The 16,645-nt window shown below is 40.7% G+C and overlaps 1 protein-coding gene across 2 annotated transcripts in view; it reads right to left on the bottom strand.

The window, feature by feature from the left end:
* LOC126542272 (adenylate cyclase type 1-like) overlaps positions 1–16,645 on the bottom strand; it is a 255,888-nt gene that overhangs the window by 41,307 nt on the left and 197,936 nt on the right. The window contains exons 3-12 of one of the 2 annotated variants that reach the window (XM_050189267.3): positions 13,896–14,045; positions 12,767–12,885; positions 11,329–11,440; positions 11,073–11,200; positions 8,902–9,060; positions 6,764–6,908; positions 5,233–5,415; positions 3,783–3,823; positions 3,027–3,171; positions 859–956 (exon numbers count right to left, since the gene is read on the bottom strand). In XM_050189267.3, the coding sequence (XP_050045224.1) occupies positions 859–956; positions 3,027–3,171; positions 3,783–3,823; positions 5,233–5,415; positions 6,764–6,908; positions 8,902–9,060; positions 11,073–11,200; positions 11,329–11,440; positions 12,767–12,885; positions 13,896–14,045 (1,280 nt within the window). The remainder of the gene's footprint in view (positions 1–858; positions 957–3,026; positions 3,172–3,782; positions 3,824–5,232; positions 5,416–6,763; positions 6,909–8,901; positions 9,061–11,072; positions 11,201–11,328; positions 11,441–12,766; positions 12,886–13,895; positions 14,046–16,645) is intronic. The other variant, XM_050189268.3, reaches the window with a different exon arrangement.

Raw genomic sequence — 16,645 nt, 5'->3', positions numbered from 1 at the left:
CACCCCCCAACCAATACAGCATCTTAAATCAATCTTCAAGAAAACCTAAAATGCAGCCACCCGGTTGACGTAGCGCACACAGCTCTATGACATCAGTATGTTATGTCCATAAAGAGTAATTCTAAAGTAGAATGAACATCTGTAAAGCATAGACTACTTGATATTTGCAAATTACATGTTAGTAGGACATCCTTAGATGTTATATTGAGGCATGAACAAATGGATCATAACTAGATGTTGATAGGATATCAGTGGTTCAATGGGATATTAGACCCTAGCTCATTTTTATTGCTTAGAAATCAGCTGCACGATAAATTTTTACTTTGTTTGGGAGCTTTAATGTCTCTTCTACGTTATATTTTTTTCTTTGGGCACATAGAAAGTGGGCGCACATGTGATTTAGGGGCATGTTATAATTGCGAAAATACTGCAAAATAAAATAAATTGGTGGTGTGCTTTGGCGTTTTTCCACATCTTGTTTAATTCGACACATTGGACAATTAAATCACCTTTGTCGGTCCTGTCAGGGTCAAATTAATGGAAGTTGACTGTACGAAAAAGAGGGGAATGGCTGTCCATTAGCGATAGGCGTGTTTTGATTTTCAGTAGCGAATCCCCGTTTCATTAGTGAGATTCTTTACCGTGGTGCACCTGCAGCCTGAGCATATGTGCTTACATGTGTACACATTCTTGGACTCAAGCGATGGACAAACTTGTTGTGAGTAGCACTCACCCTTGAGTTCTTCTTTCTATGCGACCATATTATTCAATGCTATTACGTCTTCCCTGCAAGTTAATCAATTATATAGCCCAGCAATGACTTCTGTTAATCCAAGACAGCTTTGAAAATGCTCCCACCTTGGTAGCACAGTGGCCTCTACTCCACTCAGCAAGAGAAGTACTCCTAGGATGCAAGCGAGGCTGTTGCCAAAGCCGTGATCCTTCTCACGGTGGTACTACATGATAAAAAAGGCGGAAAAGAAATATTTAATTGTGTTAAGCAGGATAGCAGGAGCCAGAACTGCTGCACTAGCATCACAAGAGCAAGACGGCGACTGCAAACACAAGGTCGTTACACTTAACTGCCTGAAACTACATCGCAATTAGCTGATAGTAGTACAGCAGAACATGGGTCGCGTGACATTTCAAATATTGTGCAAGGAGGGGAAACACAAAAGAAAGCAACAATTAAAGGCACTGACAACTGACCACAATGTGCAATGAGATCGGAGTGGGCATCGAATGTGAAAGCGTTTACAGAATCATGCAGGATTTCCTTAGTTGCACAGACTTTACATGTTAATCAGGAAACTGTGCTAAGAGACAAAAGATGTCACAAGTTACCATGTTAGGCAGCATATGCGCTAAAATTTAAGAACAGTTCAGGCATGGAAGTTGTCTGATGTGGAGAGAGCACCGATTAATCTGTCTCACATAACTTACCAGAGTGGTAAGCCCGATTTCACTCGCCTTACTATAATATCTTGCCCATTACACTAACGGTTGGTATGTGTTGATATCTTTCACTTTAAAGGCACATATTTAGCTGCACATTTTCATACAAGGTGTAGTTTGCTGCCTTGTCAAGATACAGAGTTCCAAATATAACACAATGCCACACCTAATTGTCTTATTTGCTTTGCTATGACGTTCTATTTTTCAGTGTTTTTCCTTTCGCAACACAGTGTGTAATCTCATGCAGTATTCATGTACTCATGTGAACCTGTTGTGTGCTCAAGTGTGTTTCTTTTTTTATTTTATTATTATTATTTCTTTTTACACAATGGTTTGTTATGCTTTTGTTTTCTAGTATTTATGACAATAACAGCTGATTTAAGACTACAAAAAATACACCTGACTTCTGTACTCTGTTCGGTTTATTTCTGTTGGCGTGCTGTATGCCAGTACTGGGGGTGCAGACCACGCCAAGCCTGATAGATGGCTTTTTGTCTGTACCCACCAAGTGCCTTTGATACTGAAATAAATTGATTGATTGATTGATTGTGAATTAAAAGTATGTTATTTCACTATGAATTTGTTTTAGCAGTAACCTGCAATTAGAAGGAAAACAAGAGGGAGGACACTCAAATGAAAATCCTGAAATATTAGCAATGTGTCCACATCTCAAGTTGCCAGCCATGTTTTCAGGCAGCAAGGTTTTGGATGTCCATTGTCAATGATACCAGACTTGCTCCTTTGACCCAGAAGTATTCCTACTAGCCTTCAGTTAGACAGGCTAAATACTAACGCTTAATAATGGAATACTCAATATTGTACTTGCAAGGATGTAGTATGACAAAGTGAGGGACGACTTTTGACAGTTCGAAGAATAAGAGAAAGTAACATTCTGCTTATGACACAAGTGATGTATAATGCTGTCATATCTGTGGGCTTTATTAAGCGCAATGAGCAATACACTACCTCACTGGTGAAATGTGGTCAGGTAATTTAGTGGGCAATTAGAGTGGCCATCACTATGCTGAAACATAACAGGAGCCTGATGTGTTGCACCAAAGGGCCAGATGCATGTGTTCCGGGGCAGCAACATTTGTGCAGTGAGGCCATATGTATCCGCATCACTGTAATACGAGTAGATTGGGCTATTTGACTTTGATATGAATGTCCCAGATCAACTTTGTTGCAGCTTTAGTAAGGCCTGTGCTATCACTTAATTCCCTCTTATTGCTCTGAGTTGTGTTCTCGATTTTCGTTCCGCTTCATTACCACACATCTTGCCACCAAAAGGCTGGCTTTCCCACAATGCTCAATGGCCCGATAGTGGAGCACACCATGAGAAATTAGAGGAGGAAAATAATCTCACTATTCAGAGCACATGGCTGCAAATATACCTAAAATGTAACGTGAGTTGCATTCATGCAGACAAGTTACTTTGTTTAACGAAAAGTGAGGTCAAGAAACTGCAACATGAGAGTTGCAGTTTCTTCTTATGAGAGTTGACTGGTTGTGCTAGCAATTAGAAGGAACACGCAGTGTTCAGAATTGAAGTGCAATACCACCAAGCCTACCTGTTCCTCCTTGGTCTTGTCCTTGAACCAGAGGGTGACCATGTTGACATGATTGGATTTCTCTCGGTCCACACTGCGGGCCTCGATGGCCTGTGCCAGGTACTTATTTATGCGATTGCTTGGTTGATGGTATACCACAGAATGCCTGCCAAAAAATGTAAAGTAGTGCCAGTCTCAGCATTCAACATGTGCTTTCCTCACCACCCTATAAATACTGTATAAATCTACAGAATGTCAAGTTAGGGCACTTGGTGCATATTTATGTACTGAAAGAAAACAGCATTTTTTTTACAAGATGTAAAGCAAAGTGGTCATGTACATTGCCTACATTATTATCTGTTGAAAATTGTTGTCTCCACCATTGTGAACAACTCCTGATGATCAAAAGATTGATCCTTTATATTTTCATTCCATGCCTAAACATTAGAAACATTTTGTGGTCACTAAATTTTGTTGCAAGAAAGGGGTCCAGTGAACTATTGATGGGACTTTTTATCATATGGTTAGCAAGAGGGGAGGGGATAAACAAAGAAGTGATGAAAATTAAGCCATCACAATAGTTTACAGAATGAAAAAAACAGGAGAAAGTTATGTACTATTTTGACTAAATGAACACTGGCAAATCTATCGTACTGTTCTCTAAAGTTTCTGCAGCTGCAGAGGTTGTGAGAAGAAAGCAGGCTGCATATTCTGGCAAGTTCATACACTGATGATTTTTAAGAAGAAGCATTTTTTTAAAAATGACGAGAAGAGTACCTTTTCTTTAGTGGTTTGTGCAGTTTGTCGGTCATCTTGAACTGGAAAGGATAGAATAAAAATCAGCTTACACATCTTGCAAATTTGACAAAGACTTGCTTTTCCAAAGACTAATTAAGAGTGGAGCAAAATTATACCATATGATATAACAAATGCAGTCATGGTTGACCAATGGATAAGTAGTCAGGCAATAATGCTTTATGGAAGGCTCAGATCAACTACATATATGTCTATTTCTACACTGAGACTTCTTCATACTGTTAAGCAAGAGCATTACATGTTCCTCGCAACTTACATTAGGCTGCTACGCATGCAAAGCAGTGTATATTAAAACCTATAAAAAAAGCTATCAATGATATCAAAATATATTTAAAAATACTATATTTAAGAACCTTCTCTTCATTTGCATCATTCAAAGTGCTGACAATTGCTGGAATCTGATGTCAGCTTGTTCAAGTACAAAATGTTACTAGATTGAAATGCCACCACCCGCCATTGGTCCATCGCTGCTCTTCACAGTTATAGGACAAACAAAGAATGTGTGCTGCCACCTGATCTCAACAGCTGTGCAAAGCATTCTGACGTCATGTTAAACATTCAACCTGACTGAAAAATTGAAACGAAAATCACTTTGGTGAAAGGCTGCTTCATAAGAAATGTCTTGTGCTTTAAAGAACTCTGCACTACATTTCATGACTAGTGAGCGCATGTTGACACAGTGATTGGAAGAATTATAGTTCAATAGACTTCACTTTCCTTTTGATGATTAAGATATCCCAAGTATACCAATTATGCATTCTTAGATGATTAGCTTAGGTTAGCTTAGGTTTTCATATCTGAATGTGCTCTGAGGGTGTGTTAATGGAAGTCAGCTGTGCTAAAGTTACTTAGGGAAATCCTTGCGCAACTTACGATAGCTACACATCACGGACAGCAAACGGCTGCCAGTATGACTTACTAACTTATTTCACATTGTTATTGGTTTGAAGCCCTCATTACAGCCCTCACTTGCAACTGAGGGTTGTATAACACGTCTTTATGTTCAGTGAAGTAGTTCAAATACTCATGTGAACAGTGTCGGCACCGAGCGCAGCAAAGACGCCTGTTCAATGCAATGCCAATAAGAAAAAAGATACAGAGAGAGAGAGAAACACAAAGAAACTTGTACATTCATGTATTTACTAGCTTGTGCATATTAAGCTGCTGGCACTGCATTTTTACTTGCTAGAATAGCAGCTTGGGCTTGTTGGTTTTCCATCCTGCTATTAACAGCGCAAAATGTACACAAGAGACGAGACAAGAAGACACCACAAGTGCTGTGGTGTCTTCTTGTCTCGTCTCTTGTCTACATTTTGCGCTGTTAATAGCAGGATGTTTACTTGCACGTGCACAATATTAACAAGGGCCTCATTTTTTAACCAGTGGAAAGCAGATTAGTGGTGCAGCTCACCTTTTTGCTTGGCTGCTTCTCAGCTGTACCACTGGGGCCAGGCATGGCCATGTTGGCGAAGGGCACATCAATGCTGTACTTGATAGAGTGCAACAGCTGTACTACGACATTGGAGACATTCTTGAAAGACAGCTTGCGACCAGCCATGCGTCGGACGTGCAGCTGGTTAAACAGCATCGTCTGCTTTTAGGGAAAAGACAATTGTAAATAAAGCAAGGTGTTGCATCACGGAAATAAGGGGGGTGGGAGTAGAGGACCTTACATGCAAGCAAACATACAAGCAAATGGAAAGCGCAAAATATTTTTTAAGGCTACATCTACAGCTTCCAAGAGTAAAGCAAATGTATCCCAAGACAAGAAGGCTGCCAAAAGCTTTCTAAAACGATATCTATAAGATTGATGATCTGCCACCTGAAACATACACATGTAGAAAAAAGAAAGGTACAAGTGTTTTATATGCCCTTAAAAGATCAAGAACTCTGGGCTATGAAAGAACCGTCATTGTTTGTCACACTACTGCATGTTAGAAACATGCACAGTTTGTTAATAGTACATTTCTAATGAGGAGGGCTCTTTTAGGCCTATTTTCATTGTTGCTGTATCAATCAAAGTAGAATTTACTAAATTATCAATGAGAATTACATAGCTTCCCAGTGATAAATATGTATGCCAGCCTTGTTACTACATAAGTATTAGACAATAACCACAAATTATGTACGCTAACAGCATGGAAAATAACCAATGATCAATAATGAATGAGAAACAACAGGGGAAGCATAAAAATAGTGCAGGTGAGAAGAACGAACAAAGGAAAAGGGATTACTATAACAATTATAACCTGGCGCAACCTTGAGAGAACTTGCTACATAATGTGATGCCTAAACAGGAAGGGAGGCCCACTATCCTTTAATATGTTGGAGGGATGTGAATGCGGCTGGAAAGGTCAGACACACGTGATATGTGCGTCCAGAGAAACAACAACCTACTGGTTCTTTTTCACTTCCTTCAAACCTTAGCAGCTCAGTATAGCGCCCTTGCCCCATTCCCATCCCCACACACTATGTGATAACACTTCTGCAATACTGAAAGACAGGAGAGAGCGACTCATTTGCATTCATGATCTGTAGTACAGCCTGAGGCTGCCACAATTACATCAACTATTAAACAACTGATATCCGATTTTGATACAGTCTATTGCTTTCATTTAGGCATAAGAGACAATAAGCTTTTGGGGCTCTCTTATTACAAGATATAGAGCAATTCATTACTCATGGATAAATTGACAATTCAAATGAACACAAAACCAACAAGATTAGGAAATAAGAATTCCACAACAATATATGAAATGGTAGTTAATACTGGAATGTGAAAAATTAATCAAAAAAGCCAAAGAAAACCAATCAACAAGGTCCTTGCAGGGCTCAAGCACAAGATCAGACATGTCCAGCTCTGGGCAGATGCTGTGATGAAATATCTGGCAGTGCTATGATATATCATGTCATGAGAGAAGCATTGCAGAAATTGCGCCTACCTTTCTCCTGTGTGCAGGTGGTCGAATGAAGAATGTGTTGACATTGTGTTCACGCAAGTAGCTGTTGCGCTCCTGCCCTCTGCCTGGTTCCAACTGGTACTCGCCGTGCAGACACTCTACCGTTGCCTCTGTCACGTGTACACGCCTGGCAAGGAGACGGATCAGTACGGCTTGTTATATTAAGACTTGTCACTACGAGTCATTAGGACAATGAAATCATTTCATCTTATGGCACATGCCTGTGTGATCTGAAAAGCCCAGCTCCGCAATAGGCAATCTTTATTTCAACTAAAAGAATGCCGACTTGGAATGACACGATCAAACCTGTCTCCTGTGCCACGAGCCACAAAACCTCGACTAGCCAACCGTGAAGCAAACAAGCAGTCCTCATATTCAGACAGCAATGCAATATTGCCACCTGTAATGTACTCTTAGTTAATGCACGCAGCACCTATGTCGAATGCAGCCTCTACATGCAAGGCTAAAAACAATAAGAACCACGAAAAAAAAAAATTGTGGCAGGCATTGCCACACAACATTCACATACAGTGCTCACATCAAATAGACAGAGAGAAGACAAAGAACACTAATGACCATCAAAGTACATCAAAGAACATCAAATAGAAGCACAGAATAATCTGGCCAGTATAATTATTTAGCACATTCAGTCACAATTTGCAAATGACTGTTTGGGAAAATTGCGCACTTACAAAATTTCATGCAACAAGTTAGGGTGAACATGTCTAAAAACAACCAATGCAGTTATACATAATGAGGCAGTTCTTGTGATATCCTCACAGATATGCACAATGACTGCATCAGAACTGTATTGATGATCTTCGCAATTTACGAATATAATAGATGAAAAAGACCAGAAAGCTTTATTGAAATAAAGTAGTGTTTCACTGCATAGGAGAAGCACCTGGTGCATATTGTGCATATGGTTGAAGAAGCACTTGGTGCATATAGTGCAATCACACATATTTTTAATGGATGTATTCACTAGCACAATGCATGCTTCTACCTTAAAGCCTTGTGTTTCTGCATATATACTTCATGCTCAAACGTGGAATGCAACTAGCCTTTATCTGGCGCCAGTAATATACCACTGTGCTTTTTTATTATTTTACTGTTGCCACTATGAGACACAAGATGAAACAGAGTACACCGAAATGTGAAGATACCATGGCTGCACAACAATAACACTATATGAAACGTCTCGCAGGTTATAGAGAATGTGGGCAGCCCGACAACATCACATAGACAGCTGGCATCAACAGCTTCAATAAATTTCATCTGGTGGTATACAATGTCAGATTAAAATGCTTAAACATAGTTGCATTATGCTGGTGTCAACCATCAATAGGCATAAGCATGCATGCCACAGATACAGCCAATCTGAGCAGTCCTGACATCATTACCACGATAGCGTTAAGGGGCTCATGTCGCAAAAAATCCAGTGTCGGCTTCAGACATTGTTTTCGCAAAAAGATTTTGAACCACCTATACCCAGGCCCTCCATGTGGGGCAAGGAACTTACTGAACTAATTGTATTTCTCAAGCTAAAATACATAGAAAAATCGTAAAGTACGACTTACACACAACCTACACGCATGACAACTCTCGGATTGTAATTTGAATATACGAGAAAACGTAATTCTGTTATGCGAAAACTCAAACAAACCCCTTTTCCAGTGTTTCTACAATTCGTAGACTGCCGACGGCGTCCGCCATTTACACGCGCCGGCGTGTGAAGATCTCGGAGTCCACGTAGCAGCGCACACGCTTCCTTGAAACACATACAGACGATACTCACCTCCACCACATTGTGGCCCACGCAAGAGGCCGTGTTTCTACCAGAAAGCCCGCCTTCGTGCGTAGTGTTCACTATGAGCGTTTCCCAGTAAACATTACGGTCACATACGCTGCAGCTGCCGGGAAGCAGTCGGGGATCTTTGAATGCTATCGCGTTCCATTTTTAAAGGGGAAGCTTAAGCATCCTCCAAATTTTTTTGGTTGTGATTGCGAGTAGAGCAACTGCTTCAGTCTATTGCTGCTTTGTTGCTGTTAAAAAATAGTATTTTGAAACATGACAATGTTGTGATCCACTTTCTTTCTCAGCACCACGCAATACGCACCCTGGGATGCCACCAGCCTCCATTGCATTCGCCAAAGTTACGTCGTTGGACCAGACATCGTACTGCCATTTGCGCAGGCCCAGCACTCCGCACAGCACCCGGCCCGTGTGAATGCCCACCCTCATGTTGAGCTGCACCTCAGTGGCCTCAACGACTGACCTGTAATGGGCAAAGCATGAAAGTTGAAGGGACTTTGACGATTCTTGTTGCAGGCAGAAACATGAATACAGTTAAATCTCTATTTAACAAAGTCGAGGGAGCCTTAGAACTGTTTTCTTAAATTGAGAACTTTGTTGAATCAAAAACACTTGAAACATCCATGCAAATAACATTACGTTAATTCAACAGCAAAAAAAAAAGTAATTTCTGCCTGCATACACACTTATCGCACATAATGAATCTGCTGAGCATGTCTTCTGTTCTTTCATGAGAACAGAAAACACTTCTTAACAGGTCAATGGCATTCATCCCTTGAACTTAAACCTGGCATACCCACGCATTATCTATATTTCACCTCAAAACTTCATTATAGTATTCGGTGATGTGTTAAGTTACCTTTGTTCCTTTGAGCTTTTCAATGCGTCAGGCTCTATGAATATGTGTTGAGGAATCAAAAGTGCTTCATTTTGTTAAATTGTTAAAGGTTTTGTTAAATTTAGGTTTGACTGTACAGCACTTTTAAAGTGTCAAATAGCTGCAGGTTGCGTGAACTAGGTTTCAGCTTATAGAGTTTCCCTGATGACATGGAGTCTTGCCAGTCTCATAGTCTAGCCAATCCTGCAGAGTTTTGCTGCTTTCACTAGCCACCGGGCAACACAGCAAAAGCCTTCGAATCCTACTTCTTGTGACTTATTAGCTTTAGCATACAGTTCTAAAAAAGAAACGCGCAACTTGTATCAAAGAAAAATAATTCTAACGGATGAGAGTTTGCACAAGGCTATGATTAACTTATCACCGCTCACAGGCAGGAGTAACAAGCTCCTCTAAGGAGTGGAAATTTGTGCAACTTTCAGCAGTTACACATTTCAACATCTGCAAATGTCACTCAACCTTTTTTTTCACCATGATGCACTTTCATAACTGTCTTGTGCACAATTGCGTGGCACGGCAAGGGCTGTACAGCACTTCTTGGGCAATGTCCTTGCAAGCCACACGGTGTCACCAGAAGCTGGGTAAACGCTACATTGGTCATTCTTTCCTCCATCACTCAGTGGTTCTCCGCATTCAATGCAAGATAAGCCTAGCCTTCTATTCCACTTCTTTCAGAATTCAGAGTGCTCTTCTTACCTTCTCTACTCTTTTTCACTGTTTAAAGCATTCCAACAGAATGAACGTGGCATGGATGTGGTTGCCAGTGGTATTATGACAGCTTGACCCCTGCTTTTCATTACGTGTAAAGGAGTCCAGCTACGCTTCATCTGGTATGCATTCTAAATTTTTCACAATATAAGCTGGTACAATGCCTGATCTGTGGGGTGTTGGAGAAACTGAGCTTCATACTGTGATTACAGAGTTTGTAGCTATCCAGTAAAACAAGAGGAGTCACACAAACATTGGGTGTCAGTAATTAGGACACTGACCTTTGTCAGTGAAACTTAAAAGCAATTTCATAACAGTGTATGTATTGTTTATTCTAAATTTTAAGCAAAACCACACAACTTGAATATTCAGGTATGTTACAGAGGTCATGAAAAATGAAGTGCGTGTGCAAACACTTTGAGAGTTATTGCTCCAGAAACTGGGTAAACTAAACTTTGATGTTATCTTTGTGTAGTCTCAGTATATACCATTTGCTCATTCTTCTTCAAGAAACCAAAAGAGTATAACTGCTTCTACGGTAACTGTTACTCTAGAACTTCATGTAATTACTCTCAAGTGACACAGAATCTGAAAAAAGTAATTGAAGACTGGAACTGAATACTGAAAAACAAAGAGCTATAGCAAGAGTTTCTACTTGAAGACGTGCTTCAGGTATACGAATACACCTTAAACAAAAATCAACGGTAACTCCTCTGTCAAGTGATGCCCAATCGCGGTTTGAAAAATGTTGGGTGGTCCATAACCTTTGCACGCAACAGTATGTGGTTCTGGTTTCATAATGTCTTTGCACACAAAAAAATCACTTGTGCAAATTTCTAAATTTTTCAACAAAGAAATCAAGTGATGCTCACGCTATAGCGTCAATCATGTCTAGCCCCATCTCAACAGTGCAGTGAGCGTGGTCTGAACGAGGCTCAGGCAGGCCGCTCACACAGTAGTAGCAGTCGCCCAAGATTTTAATGCGCAGACAGTGGTTGTCCTGAAAATGAAGAGCAAAAAAACACTTTAACAAAAGCAGACTTGGAAAACTGGATGATTTCCTGTCCTTTTAATGGCACACACAAATTTACAATAATACAAGAACACCTGCAAGACAGGCTAACTCACATTGGCCAGCTGGTCAAAGCGACCAAACAGCTCATTCAGGAGCCTAACTAACTCCTGGGCGCTACACTGAGAGGCCAGCACTGTGAAGCCAACAATGTCGGCGAACAGGATACTGCAAAAACAACAAGTAAACATCCAGTGAGCCGAAAAGTGTAAGAGAAAAATTAAACTAACCGAGTAAAACAAACTGCACATAGTAAAAAAAATTCAAGCTACCTCAGGTATTCTTTCCAGGTCAAGAAAATATTCCGGGCTCAAGTAATTAACATGTGAAATTCTTACATGGACAATATGTAAACAGCAGTCAATCTGAAACTTTTCCGAATGGACACAAAGAACATCTGCATGGTGTTCTGCATATCTCTAAAGACATTCTGTTAAATGTGAGCAATTATTCTCGAGAATAAGCCTGTCTAACTATAACATCAGACATGCTTTGTACATGCACTGAAAATGCAAAAAGTTTCAATACAGGTAAATTCACATGAGATACTCATGATGTTACCTTAGTGATTAAATGCCGCTTGTGTATCAGGCACCCATAGATGTTCAGCTGACAAAACCCTTATGCTGTAACATCAAGGAACTAATTCGGAAGAGATGTATTCACATTCGGACTCGAAGAAAAGTAGCCTTGTCAACAAGCATGTCTTCCATGTGTTACATTGAAGCACATCATTGCTTTGTACATGTGAAAATACTGTTCTAATATTTCACTTAGCCACTGATATACCCAAACCTTATGCTTGTGCACGCTTATTCATATGCTTGCACAGACCTACCAACCTTAGAATTAAAAAAACATGACAGTGGAAGCCAAAGAATACGAAAATTTGGTGAGAAATACTAAAAATTATTTGATTATTCTGTATGTTTACTCTTTATTGAGGATTCACAGACTTTGTTCTGTGGGAATGCTGTGAATAGTCACTCCGCTTTATACAATTGCAGCAGCAATGATCCATGCCACAGACAAGCAGAAATATTTACAAAGTTTATTAATGAAATATTCACGTAATAGTGTCAAAGATATGGTTGCCGTTATACATTGGTTATATCAGTTAATGTCGTTGCTGCGTGGATATGTCTGTATAATCAATGGGTCCAAAAAGTGGGCCATAAATAATCACTCAATGAGTATACTTGTCATTTATTGAAATTGGGTTTGCTCTAAATTATATGCAAATGAAAGAAATAGTAACATACTTGTGTTAATACAACAATCTGGCATTTTATGACAAAATCATGAACATTGGCAGGTATGTGTTCAACACATGATTGAATCAAGAGGAATTTGTTCTTTGACTTCCTTTCTTTTTTCTTTATGGCACTGAAATTTTTATCATTTCCTACTGCTTCTCTAGCTTGTTCCTTCATTCCTCTGAACACAACTTTGATCACTGGTGGCATGAAAAGAACAAAAGCATCAAACACGCACCTGACATTTTCATGTTTTTGTATGTAGATCTTGTGAAACTGGCCAGCTCGAGGAGCTATGATGTCTTCTTTCATCTCCATGGCGACATGTTGTGGCAACACACTCAGTAGTAGTCGTTCCTGTGAAAAAACACAAAGGCCATCAGTCACTTGTGCCAGTCTAATTAAGTTGCTGAAGGCATGCATACACTGCAAGATCAAACTCTGATCAGACAGTTTCTGAATGAAAATTGCTTTTAATATTATTCTCCCTCAATGGTGCTTGTACAGAAAATCATGCAATAATTCTCTCATTTTAATGAAGTAATTCTGAACTGCTGTGTCTATCTACAGTAGTTTCACTGCACCGTCAATGCAGTTTATGACTGCCTTCAGGAGGTCAGATGAGGTTCCAAAGAACAAAGCGCTTGCTGTGGAATTTGTGGCCCTCACCCTGTGTGCACTCATATTCAGTATGCTTCCTCTATGGTAGAGGGGACACTCTTAAATATGCAAGTGGAACAGGTGCAAGTCTCTACAAGCTGATAGTAACAGCTGAATATATAGTCATGCCTAAAGGCACTGACAAGAACGTTATGTGCCAAGGCACCCTTTAACACTTTGGGTAGCGTGCAGCGCCAATGATGCCAGTAAACGTGGTGGTACCCACATACCAACCACTACATCTTCATTTCACTAGAATTTTGCATTGTGTCTTATGCTTTTGATTTCTTTGATCATCAATTCTCACTTCTCAAGCCTGCCATTTCAATATTAGATCACAATTCTCAGTCCACCTAAACTTACTGGAGATATGTCATGCTTGCTTTCATAGATTTTCTGTCACAATTGCACCGTTTATAACTTCGCCTTTCTTTCCTTTTTCTTTTTAGACACAACTTCGGCTCGTCACCAAAACAACACATTCAGTCGCAAAGCGAATGTGAATAAGTTGACTAGTTTGTGTGCACCTTTTTATACTAATTGCCACAGAATTTTCTCAATCAGCAGCAAACTAGCTTCGGCTTTAGCATATGCATGCAGAGCATCACCAGCAAAGCTCACTTGCTTGCATGAATACACACACTCACAATTGTGAAGATGAGACTCTTAAGTATGTGTTATACTGTTATTGGTGGCTTGAAGCTTACAAGTTTCTCATTCTCATCCTCCATGTGCAGGCGGGCATTGATGCAGTTCCTCGTGTCCAGAAAAGCCTTCCGTTGAGCGTGCTCCATGATGGAATGCACAAACACCCCCACCAGGTGTCCGCACACAAACACCAGCACATTGGCAGCAACCTGCAGGTACAAAAAAAAAAAAAGGAAGAAATGGGAAGCTTTTAGCATTTGGCAAATGCAGCTCAATGCAATTCATTGTTTAAGACCAAAATTAAGTAATACTGCCTTTTAACAAACACTGTTTACATAGTTCTTTGTCACAACATAATAAGATCAAAACACTATAGGAGACCACAAATTCAAGTAAAAGACTGCACTCTATCTCAGGCTGATATATTTAGAGCGGGGCATTTTGGAAGTGGTTTTACACTCTAAAAGAAGTTTACACCCTTTGGGGCCTATCTTATGCACAAACAATAATTGTCATCTGTCTCGCTTGAGCTTCCTTCCTCATCTGTCTCGCTTGAGCTTCCTTCCTGGAAAACTCTACACTCTCGCTACTTTCCTGTCAAGAATGCTATGTGACACTGATAATGCGCATGCTGCTTATGACCTGGAAGTATCAAGTGCACAACACTAAAGAAAGGAAAGACACATGCAATAATAGATTGCGATTGTTGTTTAGGGACAAAATCAGCCCCAAAGGGTGCAAACTTTTCTTAGAGTGCAAGTTCACACACTGTGACACTTTACACCCCTAAGGGTATAATGCTACACAGAATGCACTTAACAAGCTTTTATTTTGGCAATTCTTCACACAGGGTAAAACTATGGCTAAAACACCTATGCAGTACCATTAAGTTCTCCAAGAATGTGTGACAGGCATATTTTTACAGGTTATTATGCCTTGTAAGGGGTGTAGGGTGTTTTATCTATTTTGTTAATGCAACAACAGAGATATCAGCCGTGACAAAAAAAAGATGTATTCCAGTCTCTGTATTCAGATGATGCTGAATTAAAAATTACATGTTGCTCACTGGCAAACGAAAGTGTGCATAATAAATTTTGCCAATGCTTGCAGCTGACTGCATATCTAGACAAAGCACACAGGAGCTCACTGATCCAACTGGTGCTCTCCACAATGTACAACAATAAATTTGGGCAGGTGCCATGGCACCTCGTGAAACTGTAACCTGTGGAGCTTGCCACCTACCTGCTCTTTTTCTTTTTTCATGTGTTGTTCATTGAATGCTATTATTATCACTGTATTATAAACTGGAGATTGATAGCAGTGATAATCATGATTAATTAATGTCTGCACCAAAATGCTAATTTGCTTGCAAATAATTCTTGCTGTTGAGTTCTTTTGCATAGTAAATTATGAATCAGAGAATGCGTGGTACAAATATAGAGTTTATTTACAGAAAAGGCAGAGAGGTAGGCAATATTAGCAGTATATTATTTTATGAAGGTAACGACCTTGCTGTTTATCTGGATTTTACTCCTGCTCTAATGGTGTAATTTTGCATTTACATCCACGAAAATCTTACCAAAAGTGCAATGTGTAATTCCATCTTCAATAAGGTGCTTTTCCACACAAAGCACTCATCTCGATGGGTGTAGTAAGGGTGTGAATTATAGATGAAAACATCCTTATGGATTTAATTTTATTTATAGTGCAGAAGCTGCCGATGATGGCGTGTAAACACAACACAGGGAACCGTCGCTGTTAATACAGCGACCGGAAGCAGAGCAGCTAGTACAAAACTGCGAACAACCTCGCTTGTATGAAATGGAGCTCCGATACACACTTGTGTCTATCTGAAAGCTTGCAGAGTCTAATCGTTTTACTAAACACTAAATTCGTAATAGACGGCGTCACGCCTACGTGGTCTTGTTCAACAAACAGGAGAAAATGGCACATTGCAGTGAACGGCAATACTGTGCCGGGAGTGAAACGGCTGCACAGAATTCAATTCTTGTTTATATATAAATTCTAGTGCGGCCGTCCCGTCTTCTGCGAGCCCCTTTACAACTTGATCGGTAAACACGAACAGTTTCCTATAGACATGAGCGCGGAAACCGATGGGCACGCACTTCCAGGAGATATCCGCAATTTACCAGATCGTGCAACGACAAACCCGCAATCGCGGAGACGTCGACGTCGAGAAATAACGCCGAGAACGTCGGCGCCACGCCTTTGGCGGATAATGGCTGCAAGTGAGCCGCGCGTCCCTCGGAAACCGCACATTCGCGCGAGACAAGGCAGGATGCGTCGACCCACGCCCATCCAGCAGAATTCCCAGACAAAGAGGTCTTTGAACGGGCGGAGATTGGCCTATCGCGAAGTCGCTTGCGGGCTGGTTGCACGGACTCAATTTTTTTTTTTTTTTTTTTCGAGAGCTGCAGACGCGCGCAGGCATAAAAGCCCTAAAGCTCATCACGAAAGCTTGTGAAGAGAGTTCGGCGGGCTACTCTGGGCCGAGCCGGCGAAGCGCGACCCAGATGCGGTCGTCCCAAGAGGAAGGGTGCGATGGCAGCCAGGCACCCCCATCGCGAACGATGGCGCACGCGCGCACGTGCGCGCGCTCCGACAGACGATACGCGCACTCCGTCAGTCGGAGCGCCAGCGCTCTCTGCAAAGAACGAGTGCTGCAGCCTTCCAGCGCATTGCGGAAAAAAGAATAAACGAAAAAAGAAGAAGAAGAAAACACGGCGACGTTCATCGGATTCTCTTTCGGAGCAGCAGCGCCGACAACACAAGGGCGCTTTTATGCGCT

Source organism: Dermacentor andersoni, chromosome 2 (genome assembly GCF_023375885.2).
Source record: "Dermacentor andersoni chromosome 2, qqDerAnde1_hic_scaffold, whole genome shotgun sequence".
Taxonomy (NCBI): domain Eukaryota; kingdom Metazoa; phylum Arthropoda; class Arachnida; order Ixodida; family Ixodidae; genus Dermacentor; species Dermacentor andersoni.
Note: the sequence above shows the minus strand (reverse complement) of the source record. Positions and strands in the feature narration are given on the sequence as shown.